Below are 25,840 nucleotides of genomic sequence, written 5' to 3' on the forward strand. Positions count from 1 at the left end.
GCGAACCCCTTCCGAGGTGGTACCCTCAGTTCCCATCCACCTGCGCCGTGTTCCCGCAACCGGTGATGATGAAAATTGGATATTTTACTCGTGAGCGACCGTGCGTCTCCATTTGGGTTCGAGCGCGGGCTTGCGATGAAATTGGTTAATATTCCGTGAAACGGCTCGTGAAGCGTGGCTCACCGTTTCGGCGTGTAATCATGCCGAAACAAGCGCCCCAACTCGAGCGTGCGCAGGAAAAAGTTGATCTCGACAAGGAATTGACGCAAATTTGCATATCCAAACAGTTTGGCGGTGGTAACTGAGAAGGAAATAATGGACATCGAGCCGTTTCCCGTTATCGTGACCATTCTCAGTTGGCCTGTGGCTCCGTTCCTTTCTTGTTTTGTTTTTTTTTTATTTCCAATCTGCAGCGAAGAAAGCATTTCGTGAAGTTGATGAACTGCACCCGCAGAGGGCGTTTGTCGTTTAGTGTGACAGGAAACGGAATCATTCAACAAACAGCTCAACGCTCATCCTTGCGCCCATTTAGCGGAACTGTGGACTGATTGGCGAAGGACACGATCGTCCGAGATTGCCAATCAGTGCCTGAGCACCGTGTGAACGCTTTACTTGTAATGGAATTCCGATGTCTCCCCAGCTACCAGCAGCCCAGCAGGCCAGCTGATAGATAAGTTCATTCAAGTGAATTCGCGAGGACTCAGGTCAGTGTTGGAGGTTGGGGTTGTACTAATTACTTTTGCTTGTTACACGACCTGTAACCCTTTGCGGGGTGGGTCACGCATGGCAGCCAACGGCGGGACTTAGAACAAACAGGACCCACCACGACTCTGCGTGTACGCCTGCGGCCGTGTGCCCGAGATAACGAGGATGTTATTTGTGCGTGTCCCTTCGACGACCCGGCGGATCCGTGCGTGGGATGCGTGAGAGATAAAAGAAAGTGAAAGGTTGGTGCCGATGGGGGAGAGTGCTTGTTTAGGGCACTTCTCGGTCACCCTTCTGGACAGGGTCGTCGCGTCCTTCGTTCGGCCGTGAAAGCGATACCGTGTCAACGGGGCTGTCGGATCGCTGTAACTGGGACTGTAACCGGCACCCAAAAAGGGTACGAAAGAGGCGGACCGATGGGCATCGGTCTTGCGGATTACTTTCATTACTTGTTTATATTTATGATGCTTACGTGCCGGGCAAGCTGAAGAACTGCCAGGAAGAACCGCCCCCGAAAACGACCAACGATGCCGCCACCGAATGGGTGCAAATCCAAATTATCCCTCTCTCACCCACGCAACCAAGCCGGCTGTTGGATCGGATTTGTCGATGCGGTGGCCCTCCGACCGTACGTGAGGGCTTTCGTTTCGTTTCGGTGCCGGAAGTGGTGCAAGCGCGGTAAAGGGATTACGTCCAGGCTGCTACTTGCTAAATGTCGTACAACGCGACCACCACGCTGCAGTTCGACAAGAATTCGCTGCGCTGTGCATTGTTGACGCATTGCACCGGAGGCATTCGGATGTCGGGTGAGCATGAGGGTGGCAGCTCGAGGTGGAAAAAGGCCCGAGGAAAGCCAAACCCTTGCGGTCCTGCTGCTGGCAATTTGTGCCGGTAAATGGAATGGAAAGCATTACTACACGTGAGCCAACAGCAACGTGCAGTTTCTGTCGACTCCTTCTCTCGCAGCGGCCATTTCCCATTTCACATGTGTATGTATGTGTGTGGGTGGAAACACCAGAGACTGGCGTTGATGCAAAGTTAATGTAGGGTGGAGAATTAAATTTCAACCGCAGCTTGAACACAAAACTTTACTACATCAAACTATGCCCGCCAGTACACCGGGGTACCGATGGTCACGATGGTAAAGTCGGCACCATTTCACTCGCTTTCCCACGGACACACACACACACACACACACGCGAGTTGCTCGTGGCTTCATAGCCGGTAACTTTATTACTGTCAGAATTTATTACGCAAAGTACGTTGGCCATTTTTCATCCCGCCCGGTTATTTGCAGTGACAGGTCTCGTGGACGCGGGCGCGCGCGTTTGGCTGCACATGTTTCGATGTAATTTGCACCTACGCGCCCGTTGAAATGTATGTAATTTTTATTTGTTTTTCGGTCACGGCGGGAAATGGAAAGGGATAATTACGACACTACGCTTTGGGGAGGTCACGTGGCAGGGCGTGATAAAAAAAAAACCCCGGACTCCGCAATCTGTTTGGTTAGCTGCAGCAGCAAGTAAGCGCCATCGCCGTTAACCATCTGTGAACGACCAAATGGTGGCCATTCGGGGATTGGAAGAAGCAGAAACCCTCAGAAGAAGAGGACGAAAAGCGCCCAAGAAGTGCGCAAGGCTTAATGTTTCACTGCCGGTGGGCAAAATGCATTTTGAATGGATAATTAACTGCATGCAACTGGCGATGATTGCAGACAAATTATTAAATCAATATCTCGTTACCGCTGCCGGAACACGCCATCACGGGGCGGGAAAAAGGACGCGATAGCCGTGGTGCTGGTGGGCCGTGATGCTGACGATGACAATGCGGCTGCAGCTAATAGCGCTGGAACCGCACGACCTGGGAGCAGCTTGTTGTGGCGTTTCGTTCGTTCGTTCGTTCGTTCCCGTCGAGCCCTTCTTGAACGCCTCGTGTTACGGCCAGGATACGGTCCAGGACTCGCTGGTTGGCGTGGGGACGACGCGACGAAATTGTTTCCGTTATAAATTAGAGCTTTCGTCGCCTCGAGGCACTGCCCAAATGCCTCAATCATGCAGCAGTTGCGGCCTGCAACAAGTCATCAACGGTAGGGCTGCTGCAAGGGCTAATCGATCGATCGCGCACAAGCACAGAAAGTACACAAAAGAACCGCGACTGAATCGGCGCAATTGCGAGCAATCCCCGGAAAGAATTTCCCCGGATTGAATGTCGTTCCGCCGAAACCGTGTGGCGTTGGGTTGCGATTCCTCCGTTATCGGATTTGGCTGTCATTGCACCGTCATCTTTCGACACGAAACGAACCGCCCTGGCGCTAAAGCGATCCTTGATGTTCCCGTTCCGGAGAAGTGCGTCTGATTGAATTCAAATTGGATCCGCGTCAGAAAAGCGAAGATTTTTGCTTCCGTTCGCCGAATTTCTCAGTGATTCTCGAAGGTAAAGGCCCTTCGATGCGGGTTCTTGTCCCTGTTGGCGTTGAACCGGGCAGGATGTTCGAGAACCGATCGGGGAACACTGGAGCAGGTTTATTTATAAACGCAAAAGGGACTCCCGCCTCTAGCCGGCATAAGTCAACCGATAAGCTTCACTTTCGCTGCGCTACGGATGCGCGTTACGAAAGGGTCGATTTAAGGGACACATCACATTACACCCTGATCCAATTGAATGCCCAAACCCGCACCCCGTGATTGCTCGGGATAAGCCCGTGACGGTCTCCGGCGAGGAGTCAAGGTCACTCAATTAATCCCGCCGGGTCTTCGGGCCGGGCCGACAATGCGATTGTCAGCGGTTTTTGGGAACCAAAAGTGTCCCTTTTCACGTCTGAACGGTTGCGTGTTCGTGTGGGTTTTATTGATCACGTGTCGCATAAGCATCGATCGAGGAGTGAATGGAGCAAAAAAATCAAAAATGCCGATCCTTCGAGGTGCTAGAGGTGGCCAGGGTAGAATTAAAGATGAGACGAATCCAGCACCTGACTACAGTGCCGTTCAAGAATAGGCAAGGACCTGCAATCACCCTCGGTCCGTGAAGAAATTTGTATTCATGTCGATTTGCCGATGTCCGATAGAGCCGTTCCCATTTCCCGATGGCCACAGGGCACACGTGGGTCGGAGCCATCAACATTCATCCATCGTTGGTGCCGTACTCGGTGTACTTATGCAAACGATTTGCACGTTCAGACCACGGATCCTGTTCCGATGATGCTGGAATGCATGAGTCCTCGTGGTCCTTGTGGTTTGCAGTGTTCTACCTTGGAACGTTTCCGTTTCCCGAGTGAAACAACACTGCAAAGCTAATTATTCGTGCCGGTACCAGGGCATCATTCTTTGCTGGTGTGCAATCGAGCCGCCAGCGGTGGATCCAGCGGTTACAAGTGTGAATCGGGTGATGGGTCGTTTGTGCATTATTGATTCAACAAGCGCGTCAAGTGCCAGCCGATAGATGTTCCGCTCAATCGTGACCCCATGGCATGATGAATCGTTGTGGGATCGTTGCATTTGCCCTCTCAGTAGCAACAGCCCCATTACAACGGATACATGATACACACGATTAAAGCACACACGCGCGCACAGTGCGCCTTTTCAAGCGATGTTCTGTGTCGGACGCTGGCAGGATTTTTGCCTGGCAGTGCGGGAATGGGCGCGTGATTCAATTGTTCCGAGTCGATTGATTCATGGACACGGACACGCAAATTGAGACGTTTGAGCTTAAAGCCCATCGGGAGCAATCGCAGCACCAAACGTCATCGAGCACCGAGTGGGTAATTGTTTGAGCAAAGTTCTCGCAAAAGTTATCTTAATTAAATTATCCCATTATCAACTCAACTCCGACCCCGTGCCGAGCTTGTCGCACAACAGCGCCACGGTGGGCCAGATGCACTAAAGCTGGTCTGTGGCTTCCGAGAGCTTGCCGGATCTCACCACCGACACAGGGCTTTATCTTGGCGCCTGGCCCTTCCATAGAACGGCATTTCCGCTCGGTATCCGACTGTCCCGTGCAGTGACTGGATATCACAACACGGTCGGTTGAAGGGAGCCTGTTTAAATTATCATTCGGCATCGGTCGGTACACATTGTCACGCACGTGAACACGAGGCTCTTGCGCCGAGCAAGGCCCACACTCCATTCCAGAGGACAATAAAGCACGAGTGGGACCACCTGGGTGGAAATCTGGCGATTCCCAGGACCACCCGCAGGCTGGCTGTGGAAAAACAGTGCTAGCGCACAGCGGCCGGTCCTGCCGGTGCCGTAATGGGCACGTCCAGAAGGGTACGCCGAGGTGCACTGATGAAGTGAAAGCTGACACATAATTAAACCGATGTCCCTTTTCCAGCCCTGGAGGGGGTGCGTTCTGAGAGAACCGCATACAAACGTGCTGCTGCACGAACGAACGAAAGAGCAAAGCTGGGCGCTGTTAATGTACTTACCCACCACGTTGAGGCGGAAGGCTTGGGAGATTTTCGGCTCCGTCGATACCTGACACTCGTAGGTGCCGGAGTCTCGGGGCTGGGGCGACGTGATGCGTAACGTCCACTCGTCGCTGCCCTCGGTATGCAGCGACTGGAAGCGCTGGTCGTTGGTGTAGGTGAGGATGCCGACGGTCAGGATATGTAAGTCACGTTTCCGTATCCAGGACACCTGCGGTGAATCGTGCCGTTAGAGCTGCGAACTTGAGGCAGACTGAAACCGGAGCCAAACACTTACCGCTCTGTCGCCCAGATTCCGCACTCTGCAGTGCAGCAATGCGGACTGGCCCACGGTGGCGGTGATCTCCCGCTTCGTGCTATTGTCGAAGTAAGGCTGCGCAAAGGGCTGCTCCCAGTAGGATTGCACCTCGCCGCTGATGATGTTGAGCACTGTGAACGAAAGCGAGCGAAAGTGAGACAAAATGAGCTCGTAAGCTGAGAAAGCACGGGATATTTAGAGCGAGATAATTAGCTAATATCCGGTGGAGGTTTTCCCCGAGCTCGCTTTATTCCCTTCGGCGTTTTGTGGGATAAAAATTTTCACTCAAAACGTTACTCGCTTAATCTGTCCCGGTTCAGTCAAGAAGCTCCCCTAAACATCCCCTTGTGAGAACGACCGCTAGCATATGGTGGCGTTTCTAAGTTCACTTCTTCTCAAGAGTGAGTCCGCAAAGTACGACCGAAGAAGTTATTTTAAAGAAAAAAAACTCTCATATTCATCCGCTAGAGCTTGCACACGGAATACCATCAATCAAATGCCCCACGGTGCTCCGTTCCGGATGTTCGAAACCGCATTAGCTTCTACTACGAGCCGGGCAGCCGGGCAGCCAGGCTGACGAATGCATCTGACCGAAGAAGGCACCGGCTCGCTGCGTCCGCGCGCACATACGGATCAGATTGCATCTTTAGAGCACGTGATTGCACTCCACAATGACCCGAGCTTTCAATCAAAATGCATCCACACACGAGAAAGAGCCAGGACGAATCGCTCGCTCGTCACATCTTCTGCTTCATGTGCGGACTTGTGTGTGTGTGTGTGTGTTTGTGTCCTAGTGAGTGTGTGTGGCATTCTGCAGTGCTGCACCGCGACTGCACCAGAATGCACCGTCGACATGTCGGCAGGCGTCGATGAATTTCATCGGCAGGCCCCAATCGCGGCGTCCATGATTGATGAAATGGGTTGGGGAAGAAAATGCATAGATCGTTACGCTGCGGGAAATCAGCCGAGTCAATAATCGCCATGCGGCTGCATTAGCCGGTTCGTGATTGGAGGAAGCGCCAGGGATGGCGATAGCGATTTTCCGCCGCCGTGTGACAATGCGCCCGAAATGGTTACAGGTTGGGGTTAGAATTGATGATCCGTTTGATTGCGTCCGTTTCCGGGCTTTCCGCTAACGAGGGTGTGGTGCTGGTGGTGGTGTGGCATGAGCTCAATTGGCTCCGGTTGGGTGGTGAGTTGTATTTGCGGAAATTACACGGCGTCGTGGAGAGTCATGGAAAACGGTGAGTAGAGGGCTTGAGCATTAAACCCACCATCATCGACCGGGAGCCTTCTCATTGAGGGCATACGATTGGCGGTTCACTGACCCTTTTGGCGATCGTGACGGCATGAATGTGCGTTGGCTTCTTTTCCACGGGAGCACGTGTTCGACGGCCCTTCCGGCGCCCTTCGCACGATGGAGTTTAATGGCTCAATAATAAAGCATTAAAAAGGTGATTTATTGTGTTTTCGTTTCTGCTCTTGGCTCGGGAATTGATTGTTGCCCGCCGCCGAATCGTCTGCAGTCGTCCTGGCACTCTGGCGCCAGGAGGGTATTATTTTCCCGTTAGGCCCGCCGGCAGCCCGCAAGGAAAAGGTTAGGCCGAAAAGGTTCTGCCTGTCTGTCAGAAGCAATCAATACTGGCAAACACTTCAAGGTTAATTGCCCGTTGGCGAGTGTGCGATTTGGTGAACGATTGCCGCGCTACACATCCCTCTTGCCTGGACGGCTCGCAGCTGGGGCTTGCTAGTGGGTGGAAAAGCCCGAAAACCCCTTGGTCGACCTTAGCCGGCCGTCGAGCCGATGGGGCGGAAAATAAATCAAAACCATAAAAGCGATCTTCACGTCAGCGTCGGCGTCGGCGAGGCTTCGGTGAGTTCGACGATGGCACGATGAAGGACTGTAAGGACAATCGGCGGGTTTTTGGGCGGAAAAGTTTGGTGAGCCGTGGGTCGATTCGTCACACGCGCGAACGCCGTTGCTGTGAGTGCTGTGAGGTGGAAAATCGCGTAACTTTTTAAAAACTTTACACGACGCGAAAAATGCCAGAACAAACATCGATGATGTAATGCCAACCGGGTCCGGGCCGGATATAGCGCCTTTCCTCAGGGAAGCGCTGATTTATTGAGATTTTCGCTCGACGTCATTGTCATTCGCCATTGCGCCGGCTAAATGGGGTGGAAGGATGCGAATGAAATGTGCAAAACTCGGCACTGCAAGGGCTTCCGGTGGCGCGGTGGTGCAGCATTTTATTACGTGGGCTTTCGCGGTGAAGGAGTTAACTTCACGTGCCAACGAGAAGGTGACTTCGGCACGGAAAAAGCACTTCAAAGCGTGTCATAGCGACCGTTTTATCGCATCTCGTCAGCGTTTTGCGCGGAAACAAACGTGACACTCCCGAAACGGTTGTGAGACGTCGTAAGTGCGCGTCCTGGAGATGGCATTTCGGGAGGGAAAACTTTGCGGTAAGTGCGTTTTAAAAAGAACAAACCACCCGCAAAAGCACGGGACGCCTCGCTTTTAATGGCAAACGTGTTTCTTTGCCATTTTGCAACTTTGTCGTTGACTTAGGGCTTCGCTGGTGAGCCCGGTTTCGGTGCCGGTGGAGGTTTCCTAGCATCCCTGCTTTACGATGCGGTACGACTTCGATGCTCCTCGGAGACGAAAATTGCACCATAACTCGGCGACAGCGGCATGTACCGACAAATTGTACATTCCTTCAGCTCCGCGGCTCCTTGTCTCGTGGAAATCGATGCGAGTCTGCCGAGCGGAATCAAATTATCGGTAAACAACCATTCCGCACGGTGCGAAGCTTCACGTCGAGGGACTTGCGCGGGTCGTTTACGACGCTGCGATGGAAAGTTTTCTTTACAAGGACTCTCAACCCGAGAAAGCGCTAGACCCGTGGGAGACCGACGAGGGAAATTAAATTAATTCACTGCCTTTTCTATTTGTGCCAGCGTCAATTACTATGACTAATGAGGCTCGGATTTTAACCTTTCGACTGACGATTTCGAAAAGGCGCAGTCCCTCTGTCTGGGCCGGGATCGTTGATCCTTACCGTTAGCAAGGTCCCTCTAATTACTCCGGCTCGTATTGGCAGCCGGAACACCAGGAGTTGGGGACGACCGGTCGCTAGAACTTATCTCATTACACATGAGACTCGTTGGGGTTGGTGGTGGGCTCGACGTTCCTGCCTACCGAAGCCCAAATCTGCCGCCCCGAGGCTTGCAGACGTACGGTACGGCACATTACGTGCGCCATTTTGCCCGCCAGTTCCTTTGCGTCGCGTGGGGAAAGGGATCTTGGGATGATTTAGCGGCATGTTGTGACAGTAATTCTTCATTAATTTAATAAACTCCATTCACCGCAGTGTTTTGAGGCGCAATGGCGAAGCCCTTCATCACTCGTTGCACGCAGTTGGGTGGGGCGGAAAATCTGCTCCCAAACGGCACCGGCGTCTACGGGGAAGCTGGGACTGGGTGAGTCTTTTTCCTCAAGCCTTTCGAGTTGAACGTTGCCGGTCGTGAAGGGCCCACACATGGGCGTTGACGAGCGTAAGAGAGACAGGCGACCGGCGCCATGTGAGGAAGGTGTAATGAAATTTAGCCTTCTCAGGATACGGGGATACGGGCTTTCCTTCGGGCACGGGCACAAGGAGAATTCCACCGGGTGGAGCGAGTCTCGTTAGGGCTGCTGTGGAATTGCTGATTTTTCACACCCATTTCTCCCGCGCCCCCAGCGGGCATGTGCCGACATTTTTCCGGCCACACGGGACCGGGCTTCGTCCTCGAGAGTAACGCTATCGTCCAAGGAACGCTATCGTAGTGGCTTCAAAAAGAATACAACAGGCAGCTGGAGGGCCTGTAAAAAAGCGGTCTTGAAACGGGGAAAAAAGAATACCTTCCGGAAAGGTTTCCCCGTTGGAGGTTGGCTGCTTGCTCTGTCGTCACAACGATGATCGCCTCCATCGCAAAACCGGCGGGTGGCTCAGAAGTCAATTCTTTGCCGGAACGTAACACATGCTGCCGGTTGGTCCGTGAAACCGAAAATGCCCGGCCGTAACTCAAATTTCGGGGGAGTTGTTCATCATTATTGCGTTATGAACGATGGTGATGACGATGGGCCGAAGGACGACGCGAATTTTCCACATGCTCTCGTGCGCCAGACACTAGAATCCGAGAGAATGCGCCCCTCGAAAGCGTCGTGTCATTGTCGGTTTCTTAAAGAGCCGCTCGACCGAAGGATGCCGCAGGATGTTGTTACAATGCTGGAGCACCGACGAGCTGGCGTTCCCAGAACGAACGGCATCCGTGATGGTGACCGTGATTGAGCGGCTTGCCAAAGGATGATATTTCTGGTGATAAGCCATCATATTTTCACACCCACACATCCGGGACGAACAAGTGCGGAGGCGGCATGGTCTGGCGTGTGGCCAGGCTGGAAATGAGTTTTTCCCCAGCCGAATGGCATGCGATCGCATGTGGGAAGATGCGCACTGACGGCAGGGACCATGTGCCATGTGAACCGGATAATCGCCCAAACACGGCAAGCTCCGGCCCCTGGGATGATGGATGAGTCTTGCGAAGGCATGGGGGCGTAATTTGCGATTTGGGGAAAAGTTAATTGCCTCTGATTGTCGTTAGGATGGTACTGTTTTTTCCTGCTCCACAAATCGAAAAGCGGAACAAAACGCTTTCAAATGGTTACATCCGCAAACTGGCGCCGGACAAACAATAACTCGGAGCAGCTTGTGGGTCGATTGATTGATGGAAAGTTGATTGATGACTCGTGCCCCGAGCCGCCAAGTAGGCGTTTGTGGTAGACCCACGCCCTGAGGGCCATCGTCTTTCGTGGCGTACATTTCAATCATTCAACGCGTTTGCAGGATATTGCGCAACACCCCGTTTGCAGCATGCGAGTACACGACAACGACACCCACTGTAGAAGGGCTTGTTTCCATAACCTGTCGAAACGGCGCTCGACAGAGGGCTCGAAAATAATGCCCATCTTGGATGTGAAAGTTAAGACCTCACCGTCATCGTGTGGAACCGGTTTGGGATGCCGATGGCGAAGAGATAGCACCCGCGGACCACCGGCGGTTGAGAAGGTTTGCGGATGGTTTTACGCCTTTTGTGAGGATGCTGCGTCTGAGCACGGATCTAGGTAGGTCGTAAATTTCGTGCAATCAGTTCGGTTCAAGTTCAGGGCAGAAAGGGTTACGCTCGAAGAATCACTACCCGGATCATGTTCGTGTTTATGGCGTGTGCCAAGCTGCGGTTGGTTAAGAGAGCGTGGGAAGGCTATTTACGAGGAAATGTTGTCCGTGAAGCAAACTTCCATGCGGCTAAAGGATCGAAGACGAAGCAGTCTTGGTAGAAAGATATGCCTTCGTGCCGATAGGTGCTCAAGAAACCTGTGTGTAATTTCTGACGATGCACGCGTGAAGAAAGCTGGGGATTTGTTGTATCGCTTGGGACTAATCGAATTTCTGTCAGCTCAGAAACATGCCGACGAGATCGTCGTGGGTGGTGCACGAGAACGTCAAGATGGATGAAAACTTTTGTAGGATTGGAGAAATGTGCCTACTGTCAATCGAACTTGAAACTTTTATCCGTCGTCAATCGTGTGCGATTTTGTGCGCAGATTGAAATCCTCTCACGGCTAGTCTCAAGGGGGTCTTCCGAGTGTGTGCCCTTTCCGATTAATAATGTCATCGGAAATTAAAACCAGGCCACCATTTATGGCCGATTACACCGCGATCCGGCCGCCAATTTTACGGACAAATATATTTCATCGTTCGGCAAGTCCCTGCGGTGTCATTTTGTGTACCAAAAGTGTCCTGCCGGGAATAGGATATGCGTCACAGGAAATCTTTTTTTTTTCACCGCGCCCACGCGAGCTTTTCGAACGCTCGCCTCATTCATCATTCGCACAAAGTAAGGAAGGTTTGTTTTTTGTCCTATCATTTGTCCCAATTCCCCGAACACGGAATCTTTCGATAAATCTGTCTCTCAAAACCGGGGTGAGGTAAAAAATCTCAAGCATCATGAGATTTACCACGGAAAGCCCCCCGTCAGGATCAAGTGAGTGCGCCAGCGAGTGGCGAAAAGCGCTCCGAGCCGGACGGGGCGATGGAAAAATCAATAATTTATTCCCTCGGACAATGTGTCTAAGTGCCTCTTCTCGAGCCTGGAGATAGAAATAATCGATGGTGCAATTTTGTATGCCATTTTCCCATTGTTGCCCTTTCGATCCGATCGTCCTGAGCGTCACGAGGGGACAGAATCTTCACAACCGCCAAAAGGGAGCGATGTAACACAAACAGAACGGAAAATGGGACCGCTCTGTTCTGCCGGAGGCAAATTTAAGCTCACCGATTCCTGTTTCTGCACGCGGTGCAATATTTTCTGATCACTCAACAAAAGGGAAAAGAAATTTATTTGCACTACTTGTTAGAATCAACAAACAGGGCCAGTAGGTAAGCAGTGGGCCGCGCCCTGGGCTCACCTCCCCGGGGGAATGCCGTGACCCGGGCTTTATCGGGCTCGAAGAACGAAGCCCCAGCCACGAACCATTGCTTATTTGATGAGATACGGACCGGTTGGGTGGATTTTATTCTGTTTTCATACTCGGTTGGCTTGTTTTTTCCGCCCTTTCGTTGGCACCGTGGGAAAACAAATAACTGAAAGGATTGCTTCTTCCCGTGCAGTCGGTGTGATTGGAAAATGTAAAATGAAACATGCCGGCCAGGACGTTCTGGGAGCACGGAGCCATCTGCGGGTCCAGTTCTGGGTGGCAACACTGGCCAACGCCGTTGTCCGAAGCCGTTGTTATGCTGCCGTTCTGAACCGGAGCATAATTATTCTCTAGAGTGTCGTAAAAGTCCAGCTGCTGCCGGAGGCTGCCGCTGCTCGTAAAAGAGGATTTCGGTTGGATTTGGTTTTCTTCATTTCGACCTCTTCAGGTTCGACCTCCATTCCGTGACCATCACTCGGCACCGCGTCGAATGTAGGTCCCCTCGAGGATAACAATAATAGCGAGCAGGTTGCCGTAGGACACCGATTTTTCGCAGCGACACTACGGCAACCGCGTGCGGGCAAGAGTCGAGGGAATCGGAAAAAGGGACACACGGACCACGGATGGATTGCTCGTTGGGTGAATTGAATTTTAAACTTCTTTTTCATTTGCTGTCGGTCGCGGTCGCCTTGGTTTCGTGAAAATTTGAGCCGGCTTGGTGCAAAATGTCGGGATCGTAAATGATTGATGAAATTTTTCCCGAAACGCTTACGAAGCAACTCGCTGGAAAAGCTAAGCCGTACCGGTGTGATGACGAAGGCAGCTCGAACCGCGCCTGAAGCCGACGAGGAAATTACTAATTTTACCACTGAGGATAATGAAACCATTCTCTGTGCTCCCCAGGCGAAAAGCACCATCCTAGGCCACGTGACGGCGTACGTGGCGTTGTGAAAGGATTTTCGCAGGATCGAATTTCCACCCTGAAGTCGCGCATCTAATATTTATCTGTGAACTCCCGGCCACCCGGTTGTTCGTGGAAAACTTGATCCGAATCAATGTTTTTGATTAATTTTTCCCTCAGTTTACGATACGTCACCGCCATTAAACGAGGCGCCATTGACGGGCGAACAAATTGTTTCTAGCCTTTTTTGTTGATATCTATCATTCCTTTTCGTTCTCAGAAACGTCGTACACGCGTCGTACATCTGCCATGTGGCAGAAATTCGAGGAAAATGTAGGCAGATAAATGATTGCTTGAACAAAGTTTCATTAAAGCTTCTGGGAGCCAGTAACACGAAATTCGCCCCGGTTTCGGTGTAAACCAATCGTGTTGGGTTGGGAATTTACGGTGCGTAATTCTTGCGCAAGAGGCTCCACGTGTCCAGCGAGCGGGAATGCAGCAACGGAACGTTAGAGAAACACCATTTTGAGTACCCGGGTACCGGGAAAACAAATCAACGATGATAGGAAATCCACCAGCGGAGCGAGTTTCATCCATTCACCAGCAAACACACTCGGCCACGACCGGCTGCTGGTCAAGTGATTTTATGACTCGAAAGGATACGCAAAGCAGAGTCCTTTGTCGGCGAGAAGATCGAATAAAATGGCAATTTTACTACTCAACCATACGCAATACGCTATCCACCCTCCGTGGCGTTTCGCACCCACGAACGGCGCTCTGCAATGAGTTTGAAGTTTACGAGGACGAGTAAAATTAATTTAACCAGGCCGGAGACTCTCGACCCGTCGCCTTGCGGTACTAAATGGAAATCGATTCCACCTTAGTGGCCGATGGTGCTTGATGTTGCCGGCGGGGCCTCCGGGCGAGCAGTTTTGCATTTTATGGGCGGAAGAATTCACGGTTCCAATTAGAGCGACTCGGAGCAGTGGAACGGCAAAACGGAAACAAAAAAAAAAACAAAACAAAACAAAAAATAATATAGTTTAAAAAGGATATTGCCTGCGCCAGGGCCCAACGCTTGGGCGATAAAATGCGGCGTCGACTATTGCGCGTAAAAACGGACGAGCGAACGAACAAATTACAAACTTTACAAGAGCGTCGCAAAAAGCATTGCGGGAAAGCAAAACACGAGTCATTGAGCTCTAAAGGGATGCCACGGAGGACGACTGAAGGTGCCACTTGGAAGGCTTCGGTTCGTTTTTCTTTAGCAAACACCGGGCAAAACGGGCAGGGGTGGATAATCGTGCTGATGATATTGCGCTTCTTGTGGCTGTGTGTGTGTGTGTGTGTGTGTTTTTGCGGCATTTTCACCTGAGTCTCATGGGTACGCGGACGGTGTCGTTTAAATGAACGGAGCTTGTGTGAGAAGAAAGAAGCATGCCGCTGACGACAACGAAACCGCTCTTAGCGCGCAGGTGACCTGAAAGATTTGGTGTTGCTTTGGCCTTTGGCTTCGGTTCACACCTTCGACGACAGCGAAAGACACGGCAGGGTGCAATGGAGTGATGGCTTCCACTCGGTGGAACCGGAGCCTTGCGGGACCCCAAAAAGGACACACGATTAAGCGACACGAGTGCGAAAGGCAAACGAGGCAAACGACGAAAATGAAAAACTTTTATCCTCTCGCTTCCCTGAAAGCGGTGGATTTCGTCCTTTCGTCGGAAAACGTTCCTCGCAAAGTTTGTGCCGGGTCGTGCCTTTTGAATGGTGCCACACTCAAATGCAGACGCTCGAAACAGCGGCAAATGTAGACAGAAGTGGACCACATCAAGGTCTTTCTTTTCACTCTCTGCACCCACGTGGAGACGGACTCGCACAGCAAGAAACGTGAGATTTTTAAAAGATGCGAAAGGGCTGAAAGCTGACCAGCGAAAAAAAAAACGTGAAAAAACAAAAAGAAAAAAAGATAAGTCACCCGAAAAGGTCTCGGCTGCATCTGGATTCGGAGCGTCGAATCTGGGGAGGGTAAATTGTTGCTCCAAAAGTGGGGTTGGCCCTTTTTACCGTGAGCACATAATTTCTGTAAATTGTCGGAGGACCTTACAAACACCTAAGTCTAAGCGCTGTGTTTGCGTCTCCGTTTGGTGTGGCCGGATAAAACCACTCCACTGTCAACGGGCCAACCAGCACCAGCGAACAAGCTTTCACTGAAGCAGGACTAACGCTTGGCAGGTAGAACGTGGGCTTTGTGATTGATTTTCGCCTCTACTTGCTTGCCCTGGGTGAGGTTCTCGAGCGCAGGATTTGAGCTGCAATTTTCCGGGCACACCGGCCGAGCAATTAACAAGTCGGAATGACGGGAAACGGCTGACGGCGTTGTAACGGATTGTTTTCGTTAACTTACGGTAAAGCCATTAGAGAGGAAATTGGAGAAAAGCCCAACGGCTTGGATGACGAGCCGGTGAAGCCGGGTTGGGAGTTATTTGGGTTGGACGTAACTTCTAATGGGTTTATTTTGAGGATTTCGTGGAATCTGGTGCTAGTTTCCCACCGAAGCAGTTGGTGTTACGCACCACAAAACCCAACGCACTCGGTTGGTTTGAGGGATTTTGTTGTATCAAACACACGTGATATATTCAGCAGCTGCTTTTTCCCGTTCACCACTTCTTTGAATGACCTATACTCGTTGTGTGCGTTGGCCACTATACTCGGAAGCGGAAGCGGAACCTCGTTTCGTGGGTTCTGGAAAGGGGTTGAATGATTTCTCAGAAAGGAAAACATCGGAAAACATCGCTAGTTATGTCGTTTCAATTAAGCGGAGTTTTCATTGACATGCGTCTATCGTATGGCACCAATTTGTCGACATGCTGTTTGCTACAATTTATAATGTGGGTAACTTTTTTCAAAAAAAAAAAGCAAAACCGGGAATGTTATGACCAGGTTTTCCTGTAACACAATTATTCCACAAATGCCTCGTAAGGTAACAGCGTTTAATAACGACTCTGTTGCAGCAGCCCGATTTAGTTCGCCTTTATTTTGCTCTCCAAAACCTAGTCCTAGTAGTCCTAGTTTTATGCAACGATGGGTTAAATCAGAGCAACAATTTTTTCCGACTCAATTATCCCATTTTTGTTCAATCTCTATGTCTGACCTCTGCAACCCGTTTCTACACCACCCATCTTACACGCTATTTATCTTGCTTATCGTATTGACGACCATCGTACCACCGAGCAGGAAACTTTCCCGATGGAGTCCGATTAGGGGCGTTTCTGCGAAAACCGAGTTTATTGCTATCCGGTACGGCGACTTGCGATCAGCGTCCGCGAAGTCAGCTTCCTTCTCGTCGCAGCTTCTGCTTATCGAGCTCGCGTTCATTCGTTCGTTTGGTGGAAAGAAAATGGAAAACTTCCCCCCTTGCGCCCCCCTCGCTTCTCCGCACCTTTTGCCAGCTGTGTGTGTTTGCACCGATGGTATGCAAAAATGAAAAGCGTTCAAACTTTCCCCCGTCGGCTGCCAATCATTCATTGGCGAGAATGGTTTCTTGGTAGCGCTAGATAGCGCTAAAGCGAAGGAAGGTCGCAAGAGTGGCTAGAAAAAAAAAAACGACCGTATCTATCAGTCACAGGGGGAAAAATGGGGAGTTTCAGAAATACTGCATCGAAACGAAACATCGTTCCGGTGGATGGGACGGGTAGTCGAGCAAAGGGACGGCAAGGAACGCCAAGGAGAAGCGCACAATTCAATTATGCAAGGGTGAGCCAATACCGGTGCATCGGCAAGACGTTAGCGTGTCGTGGCGTGGACTTGACGATGCTTCTGGCATTTTTCCAAACAGCTTCGGCATGCGGTCTCCAACGGCGCCCTAGCCAATGCACGCGAAGACGAGCATCGAAATCGGTCTAATATTTTATGTATTCATAAAATTTATCAGTTTACCGAGCGGGTGAGGGAATTGAAATTGCAATTTATTAGTTTATTTAAAAGTTGGCGTACTTTATCATCGCTAGCAGTCCAGGGGACGACCCACGAGAGAGACAGAGAGAGAGAGAGAGAGAGAGAACGTTAACTTCGTATCGCCTGGGGCGCGTCGTTGGTGGAAAATTGGTTATTCATGGAGTGACTCCTCCATGCAAAGGGGATCCCCATCTAGAAAATAAAATCGAAACGAAACACTTCCCGGTGGCCGTGGTCTAGGGAAAGGCCTAGCCACTGCGGAAAACTGGCTGATTGAGTCGTTCGGCCGGCTGGCGTTCGCTTTCTTCGGTCGGCTGTCCGACACGGCCTTGGAATGCCGCTGATGAATAGTCGCTATTTGCCGGGTCAATATTGACCTTCCGGACTATGGTTGTGGGCGCGGAAGCCCGAAAAGTGATAGGGTTGAGCTGTCGCTGGTGGCGGTTTCTAAAGTAGATTTGAATTTTTATGCTTCGACAGTAAATATTGGATAGAATGGAATCGCTTGCTCTCGGGGCCAGCCTCCGGCACCGATGGTGATTAGCATTTGTTTGCAGAGTGGTAAAGTTTCGAGGCGAACCCCGAGCCCGGCCCGAGGAGAAGCAGACTACAGAATGGCTCTTTTTGGGGCCAAAAATGATGCGAAACAGGGTTAAACGGATGCTGTCGAAGCACGCTGCTTGGTGCCTGGTGGAAGCCATAAGCACATGCATATGCCGTTGATTAATGGATGGGCCATTGATCATGCGGCCTTTGAGGTCTTTGCTAGTGTTTTGGCGTTTGCTCGGTGCAAAATGGATGACAGATTTCCAAACGATTTTGCACCATCGCTGAAGCCATGTGTGTGTGCTGGTCGTGTGTGTTTAGACAAATGGATTTCAACTCAAACAAGGGCTGTTGGCGAATTCGCCTAGGTTCTCGTGGAACGGCTGCAAAGTTGGACGCGTTTGAAGTCGAAAGCCCACTCGAAAGCTGTTCCAGAGCGTAATGAAGTATGTTGTGTCTTGTGCATTAATGACGGCAAATCGCTTTGCGAACCCGCGCGAAAGGCAAAGCGCACGCTGAGGTCATGTAATTGCGTTGATCAAAGGTATCCAGGCATGCCGGGTCGTCGAGAATTCAAGGCTACACTGCGGCTACAGCGGGCATGGGGAGAGACGCTCGCATGCGCAGTGCAAAATTATGTTCGCAAATATGTACACAAAATTTATCGACGATGTCAATAAACAGCTTTTGCGGGAGCTGTTTGCATTCCGTTGGGCTGTAATCGCAGGAAATCGGTCCACTTTCCGTGCAACGGTTCCAAGGTTTGCCGGAGTTTCACCACCCGATCCGCGGAACGCGATGTAGTTGGTCTTTTTGCGGAACCTCCAGCCACAGGGATCAGTGCTCGGTGGGGAGTTTAAATTTTCAGCACCAACGACCCAGGAGCCCGTTTTCCATGGGTACCGCGGTGCTGGAATGTAGTTGTTAACCTGCTCTAATCCACCGCGTTTTCGAGGAAAGGACCCAGCAGGAACCCAGCATGAAGCACGGGTGTGAAACTTCTCAGCGACCGCATCTACGCCTGTACCTGACATGATTCCTGATTACGGTCTCGTGATGGTGGTCGTAAAAAGGGGTACGTTGAAGTGTTCGTCAACATGCGATACGGTGGTTTCGGCGACTCGTGGACCACATGGACGAAGGAAGGACTCTGGACGGGCCAGTACTTGGATTAGTCCTGCCAGTAAGGCAGGATAGCACTGGCAAGAATGTTTAACTAACACCGTATTGATCGGTCGCATCAGAGCGATATTTTCATCAAAGCACACCCCAAATGGAGGCGCCCAGTTGCTGGTTCCCATCCGTCCCGGTTCCCGGTTCTGGGGCTTCCCGGTTGGGTGGATGAATTATGGAGCAGCCGACCGAGGACATGTGCCCGGTTTGGGATGGCTTCGGGAGGATCGATTGAAAATACACAAATCTCAAACAGACCAATTTATGATGTTTGCCCTGGAGACGGATGGCACGTAATCCGTTGTAAGCATGAACTTGTTTGAGATTTCTATTGAGCGGGCTGGGACGGCCGGCGGTGTTTGGACGTGCACTCGAGGGATATCATGGTCAGAGTCCGTGCTTAGCGGGCAAGCGGCCCCGATAAACCTCTTACGTGGCAGCAGCTGCAGCCCAGGACGTGTATCCTTTTGACAACAAACGAGCTGGGAGCGGGAAGTTGAGAGGTTTGCTTAGCCCAGGTTTCGATCGGTGAACGGCACAGGGATTGGCTGCCACGGGTGGAAGTGATTATGGGGAGATTATCCTCCAAGAGTAACAAAGGAATTCGTTCAATATTTACGCAACGGTTTTAAAAGGTGACTATCCTCGAGTCCCTTCCGATAGGGCCTGTCCCGATACGAGATAGGAGATTACGAGCTCTCGAGAGCGTGCCGCTGGTTTGTGGCCCACTCGACCACTTGCTCGAGCCGTTCTCTCGATCGTCCTGCTGCAGTGCCAAAGCATTTTGCAGGGTTTTTCCTTATTCATGAAAATCTCAACCATCTCAACCATCTCAGTGCGACCGATTTAAAGCTCATCGAACCGCCCGGAAAGCTTTCAGCGTGCCCAATCAATCCGCACGCACCAAGTCGACGGTGTATCGTCATATCAACGGCACGACCATGCCACGTGCATGTAACGGAACGGAATGGAGGCATTTCCGCTTCCACAGCCACAGCAAGCATATCCTGCACGTCCTAACATGTCAATCGTCGGTTGCCGCTTTTGTCACTCTGCTCGCCCGAGCGGAAGAGTTCTCGCCGGTGAAAGCAAAGTGACGTACACTCGCCGAGAATAGTACATTTTTAATGCCCGACAGCACTCCGCCATCGATGCCGATGGTGAATCTTTGTCATTGTTAGCCGAGCGAGGAGCCGGAAAAGTGAAACCGAAATAAAGTTTCCCCCCAAACGGCACAACGGTCTGGAGAGAGCGCTCGGCTAAGCTTCGTCCGCGTCCCCGGCTCACGGCTGCTAGCGCTATGTTTTATGCAAAGCATTATGTAACGAAAACGATGTTCTTGTGTTTTCCACTCCAAGAAACTCCGCTCTGCCGCGAAAGCTCTGCCCAGGAATGTCTCTGAAGCGAGACGACCGCCCATGCGACTCAACATCAAGGCGGACGATCACGATGGGCGCATTTGCACGCATCGTCTTCGGTTTCGTTCGAGCCGCAACGCCGCTAGTGCGTTTTCACGTGAAAAATTCAATCCACAGGACCGGCTCAGTCAAGGCCCTTCGCACAGGGCGTCTGTCCCACCCACCCACCGAGGAACGTTTCAATCGGCATGGGCTCGGTGAGGCCCATCTGCAAATATTTTTATCCCATTACTAAAACGAGAGTAGATGCTCGGTGAAGCTTCACAAATAGGGGGTTTTCTTTTGTGTCGCGTCCTCAGCCCACGTCGGTTGTCTTTTTTGCCGTCCCTTCAGCCTCGGTCGTGTGCGAAACCAGGGAGCCATTTGATGCAAATCAAGCGTATTTGCGCACGTTGCCAGATTCGGTAGCCGGAGCTGGGCGCAAATTATGCGAGGCGTGCCAGCCCGCCCGTGTCGCTTCCGTGTTCGTGGATCGTTAAAGAGATAAGAAAATTAACGAATTAATTCCGTAATTAGACGCCGTCGGAGGAGCTGGCTTTAGTTGGCAAACGCCCACCGCAAACCATGGTGGCCCTGTCGGAAACAAGATCTCATACTATGCCGGGCCTAGGGGGAAGCTTTATGATTATGTTCGTGAACGCATAAATGATTTTCCCTCCCGTCGTTGTGGTTAGGACAGTTGTTGATAGGCGTATGGTGATGTGGGAAGCTTTTTGGGGTGGTTTACCGATGTCTTGACTCGTCCTGGTGGACCAGCTGCAAACCTGGGCACAGATGGGTTTAGTGTACCTCTTCCAGAGGACGTATCATTTGCATTTCAAGCTCGTCTAGGCTGTGGCCATAAATGTACTCCAGCCTCGTAACCGTCCTTGACAAAGAGTGAGGGAGTTAGAGTTACAAAAGGCACGCGGGCGAGAGTGACGATTTAATTACGTGAGCTGCAAAAGCCGAACGGCCGTTAATAGTTTTACCAAAGTGTTTTCCACACAATCCGCCATCTGGCTCCGCTGGCGGCAACCATAAACACCGCACGACCAGATAGCTCATTAAGAGCGATGTTGTTTTATTTTAATTGGTAATTGGAGGTCGCTCCTGGTGAGCATGGGAATCAACGCAACCGGAACAACTGTTGCGAGCGTGCCATTTCTGCCACCCTCTGGCAGTTGCTCCAGAATCGATCCCAGATCGAGATAAACACCCACATCCCACACATACACACATATGGACACACGCTTGGAATGGCTCGTGCCTCGTTTTATGACGCTCGATTTCCCTATCTTTCATGTGCCATTGTTGCGCCCTTCGTTCGCGTTGAATGAGCGGCCAATTCGTAGATTATCACCGATATGCGGTCAATGCGGTGTCCGCTGATGAGCAGGCGAAGAATGGGATGGGATTAAATCACGGCGGTGGGTGGCGTGAAATCCGCGATAAGATTAGGTTCGCTTGGAGCACGCTACCTATAAATACCGCGGTTTGGTAGCGCGCTCCGCAGGTGACAACGGGCTGGACGAGTGTGCGTCGAATTGAGGTTAAGCGCGAAAATGAAACCTTCACCGATCCTGATCGGCCTTTTGGGTGCCCTTGTGGTGCAGGCACTCGGGCTACCGAATGTGGGAGACCACGAGCGTTCCAGGGGTCGGACCACCTGGGAACGGTTGCATCGAGAGCCTCCGATTCGTGGCGGATCGGCCTCGACGAAAGCCGCTACTGTAACGACGAAGTACATCATGCAGCGATTGGACCACTTCGACGCACAAAACGTCAACACCTGGTCGATGGTAAGTGGCCACAATTGACCGCAAGTGGCTTCAACGTAGTGAGAACTCAACACGCGGTTGCGTTTAATTCCAGCGTTACATGGAAAACGGTGAGCACTATCAGCCTGGTGGACCGCTTTTCATCTACGTCGGTGGCGAATGGACCATTTCCGAGGGAAGCATTTCGCGGGGTCACGTGTACGACATGGCGAAGGAGCTGAACGGATACCTGTTCTACACCGAGCATCGGTACTACGGCGAAAGCCACCCTACTGTGTAAGTAGCGAGCCCAATCGACTCCTTATCAGCCCCACCATTTATCGATCGTACTCTTGGACGTACTTGGCAGTGACTTGCGAACTGATAAACTGAAGTACCTGAACATCGATCAAGCGCTGGCGGATTTGGCGCATTTCGTGGTAGAAATGCGACGCACGATCCCTGGCGCGGAGAACGCCGGAGTCATTATGGTGGGTGGATCGTATTCGGCGACGATGGTGGCTTGGTTCCGGCAGAAGTACCCGCACCTGATTAATGGAGCTTGGGCATCAAGTGCACCAGTGTTTGCTAAGGTCGAGTTTACCGGTAAGATAGCCCGGCCACTCTGTAGTGATCCGTGAACGCTAAACGCTAAGTTGCTGATGTTGCTTTCGACAGAGTACAAGGAGATTGTGAGCGAGAGCATCAAGCTGGTGGGTGGTAGTAACTGTGCTGGACGCATCGAGCGTGCCATCAAGCAGGTCGAAGAGCTGCTGGATAATGGACAGCAGGAACGTGTGGCCCAGGAGTTCCGGTTGTGTAGTGACGTGGACCTCTCGAAGTCGCTCGATCGGATGAACTTCTTCAGCAGCTTGTCGGATGAGTTCGCAGGTGTCGTGCAGTATCACTCGTCCGGAGATATCGAAGGAGTCTGTCGTACGATCGAGGACTCATCCATCACCGACGATATGCTGGCTTTGGCGAAGTACGCCACACAATCTCTGGGAGCTTCCGGTTGCAACAACTACGGCTACAAGCCCATGGTTGATTACTACAAAAACACCGCTTGGACGCATGGTGCGGCTCAAAGTGCGAGTAAGTGTGACCGTCAGACGACTCTCGAGAGCATCCTTTCATTTGTTTCGGAATTTGTTCTACATTCTCTCGAAATAGTGCGCCAATGGATGTACCAAACTTGCGCCGAGTACGGATGGTACCAAATTTCGGGATCGGCCTCACAGATCTTCGGTTCCAGCTTCCCGGTGGAGCTGTTCGTGAAGATGTGCGGTGATCTGTACGATGGCTTGTAAGTATTGCCAGTGGCATTCAATTTTCCACAAATCCGCTAAAAAATCGTTTCGGCTTTTCAGCTTTGACGAGACACGAATGCAAAACAATGCGGCCCATACTAACGTCAAGTATGGCGGCTGGAATCCGGAAGTGACGAACGTTTTCTTCACCCAAGGCCAGTTGGACCCGTGGCGCGCGATGGGTATTCAGCAGGACTTGAACGATCAATCCCCGGCCGTCGTCATTCCAGGTAGGACTCAAGCCTACTCAAGCGTTCGATTCAAGATAAATTTGAATTGAGCTTTCTTTTACTCTTTCCCTTCAGGGGCTTCTCACTGCGCGGATCTGAGCTCCATCAGCGCTCAAGACTCGGACGAAATGCAAGCCGCTAAGAGAAAGATCCTGGAGCTTGTTAAGAAATGGCTGGCTTAAGCGTCCTACACCGCCCAGACATGAGTTGTACAATTGTTTTGCTTGTTAAATCATTCCATGAAATGTTCCCACTCGTGTTCACAACATTGTTCCTATCAAATATCACATTTTCGTTGGTCGGTATACTGCTCATTTGGGCGACTAATTAAGCATAGTGCTACTCTGTAGTATAAGAAATTACCGAGAACTCAGAATCCGCGTCCAGAACGATTATTTCCGGGATTCCGGAAACGTTTCCACCTGCATGCTCCTATTAAGGTTTCCGATGCAATCGCGCTACCGCCAATCCTAGTGCAATTAAATGCCTCCCACAAGGGTCGTTTTATGGACGCATACATCAATGTGCCCCATTGCCGAGTCCCACGAGCGGTGGATTGCTCGAAGGGAACGCTTACGAGACTCCCGATCCTACCGGTAGCAATTCATTAGAACAGGCAAATCGGCCGGCCCACGCTTTCGGGAAAGGTTCGGGGACCGTTTGGGATCGATACTCGCAAAATTATTCAAATCCCGTTTCCAAACAACCCACCGAATGGAATGATGATTGGGATTTCGGCGTATTCACTTACCCGTAGAAATCACGACGAAGTAATAGAAAAATAATCCCAATAATCCTATTCGTGTTTCCATGTTGATTTTAGTGCCGCGGGTTGCTCGTCGTGGAGTGAGACTGGCCTGGGGCCTTTTCTGGCGGCCGTTTCTTTCACTGGACTGCTCGAGTGCCGCCAGGAAGTAGCCACCAAAGCCGACGGTCGGTGGAATAATGTCGCTCGAAGGCGTATCACACGGAAGTACGCACGTCCTCGGCCGTTTGGTTCTGGCTCAAATAATCGCCCGTTACTCGGTTAGACCACCGTCACTGGTCCACCGAAGCTCACTAATGGGCCGACGCAATCTAGGCGTGACATTTTCTTACTCAAACCGCGGCAACAACTGACTGCAAACACGGGTTTCTTGATTTACGCATCACAGACCGGGCCCTTCCGACGAGCGGCACATTAATTTATGATCCACTGCAAATCGCCTCGCACTCTTGATGGCCGTTGCCTTTCGCGCTGCCGACAGTTAGCAGATTTTAAATTATTCATCAATCACTTCACTGCACTGCACCACACTTCTCCGTGTCAGCATCCTTGAGGACACGCATGGGAGCGATTTTTCACCGTTCGAATCGCGAGCAAGGCGCAACCTCGCGGACTGAATGATTCAGCAATGTTTGGCTTTCGGAGGGTGCGTGTTGGTTGGCGAACCGTTGTCCGCAGGATTTGGCCCGGACAGGCTTGGTCCGATGCCGACGGACGATTTGTTTTATGTTTTCGAGCCTCTGCCGAGTACCAGCATCGGTCGCGCCAGCAGAATGCCGACGGCGGAAAGGCGCCCGGTGCAGGAAAAACCGTCAGCGTCAGCAGCCTTCATTTGCATACGCGCCCGCATTATTAAATCATTAGGGTGTATCGCGTCAACGGATGCCGCCGTGGCAGATTGATGCAGTCGGGATGATGCTAATTTTTGCCGTTTTTTTGTTGCAGTGTCGATTTTCACTTCTCAGACCGACCGTGCGCGCGTTATGGACTTTGTGCTGTGTTGCTTCGCTGGAGCGCACACGTTTTTACTGACCGTACCACACTAAGTTCATCATCGACGGGCAACCGTTGCTCGAGGAAGGATGCGATTTTTTCTTCAAGCACGAGCGCCACCTCACTAAATAACTGCCAACGGTGAGCTTCCAGCCCTCGTCAGCGGATATGAACTAGGTTTAAAAATTAATTTAATCGTCCCCGTCGACACCGGTTCCGTGTCAAACTGTCAGGGCGGCTGGATTGGGAAATCAAAGCAACCTCAGCAAAGCAGGGCAAAAACGCTATTCCCGCCCCATTAGAGCGTGTGGCGTCGCCTGCTGAGCGCTCGCGGGGTACGATTTTCGCGTGAAGAGACAACAAACGCGTGTCAAATTGTCAGACTTGTCGCACCCTTTTCACCTTCCGCGGGAAATTATGTCCTTTCGGTGGCAGGTGAAAGCTACACCCCAGCTCCGGTGGGTGTCGCGCACGGTTGTTGGAACGAATTATTCAACTTAATTACACCCATTCGGAGGTTCTTTCACGGGAAAATTGTGCTCCAGGCGGCGGAGGAATTCACACGAGAATCAGCCACCTACACATTCCGATGCACTTGTTTCCGCGAGATCATTTCTTCGAAACCCCAAACCACAGAACGTTTCGGTGGAAAATCGGCGTCATTACACACGCATGGGTCACCACTTTAATCCTTCCGATGCGTTCACTTTAGTCGATGCGTCGGGGCGATTCAACTGGGCACAAGCCGCGACGGTATTTGGACACGTTCGGTCGATGGGTACCGTGCTTCGGATGATGGTTCGACTCGCGTGAGAATCTCCATCAAACTGACATTTCTGGACGGTCTTCGCCGTTGGCAAACGC

General features: G+C 51.5%; 2 protein-coding genes across 2 annotated transcripts in view; one reads left to right on the forward strand and one right to left on the reverse strand.

Moving 5' to 3' along the window:
* LOC128721231 (protein sidekick-1-like) overlaps window positions 1-24,029 on the reverse strand; it is a 37,694-nt gene extending 13,665 nt beyond the window's left edge. The window contains exons 1-3 of the mRNA XM_053814965.1: window positions 23,969-24,029; window positions 5,406-5,557; window positions 5,129-5,339 (exon numbers count right to left, since the gene is read on the reverse strand). Of these exons, the coding sequence (XP_053670940.1) occupies window positions 5,129-5,339; window positions 5,406-5,557; window positions 23,969-24,029 (424 nt within the window). The remainder of the gene's footprint in view (window positions 1-5,128; window positions 5,340-5,405; window positions 5,558-23,968) is intronic.
* LOC128722123 (putative serine protease K12H4.7) lies at window positions 21,452-23,453 on the forward strand. The gene is made up of 7 exons (XM_053815957.1): window positions 21,452-21,719; window positions 21,793-21,974; window positions 22,048-22,283; window positions 22,356-22,772; window positions 22,851-22,983; window positions 23,048-23,217; window positions 23,293-23,453. The coding sequence occupies exons 1-7, from the start codon at window positions 21,483-21,485 to the stop codon at window positions 23,397-23,399; spliced, it is 1,482 nt and encodes a 493-aa protein (XP_053671932.1). The 5' UTR covers window positions 21,452-21,482; the 3' UTR covers window positions 23,400-23,453.
* Window positions 24,030-25,840: the final 1,811 nt, after the last annotated feature.

The sequence above is a fragment of the Anopheles nili genome, chromosome 2, assembly GCF_943737925.1.
Source record: "Anopheles nili chromosome 2, idAnoNiliSN_F5_01, whole genome shotgun sequence".
Lineage (NCBI taxonomy): Eukaryota > Metazoa > Arthropoda > Insecta > Diptera > Culicidae > Anopheles > Anopheles nili.

Excerpts from the sequence above, each read along its gene's own strand:
- LOC128722123 (XM_053815957.1), top strand. The coding sequence starts at position 21,483 with ATGAAACCTTCACCGATCCTGATCGGCCTTTTGGGTGCCCTTGTGGTG. Across the intron at positions 21,975-22,047 it reads GGCGAAAGCCACCCTACTGT|TGACTTGCGAACTGATAAAC; the intron begins GTAAGTAGCGAG and ends CGTACTTGGCAG. Across the intron at positions 22,284-22,355 it reads TGCTAAGGTCGAGTTTACCG|AGTACAAGGAGATTGTGAGC; the intron begins GTAAGATAGCCC and ends TGCTTTCGACAG.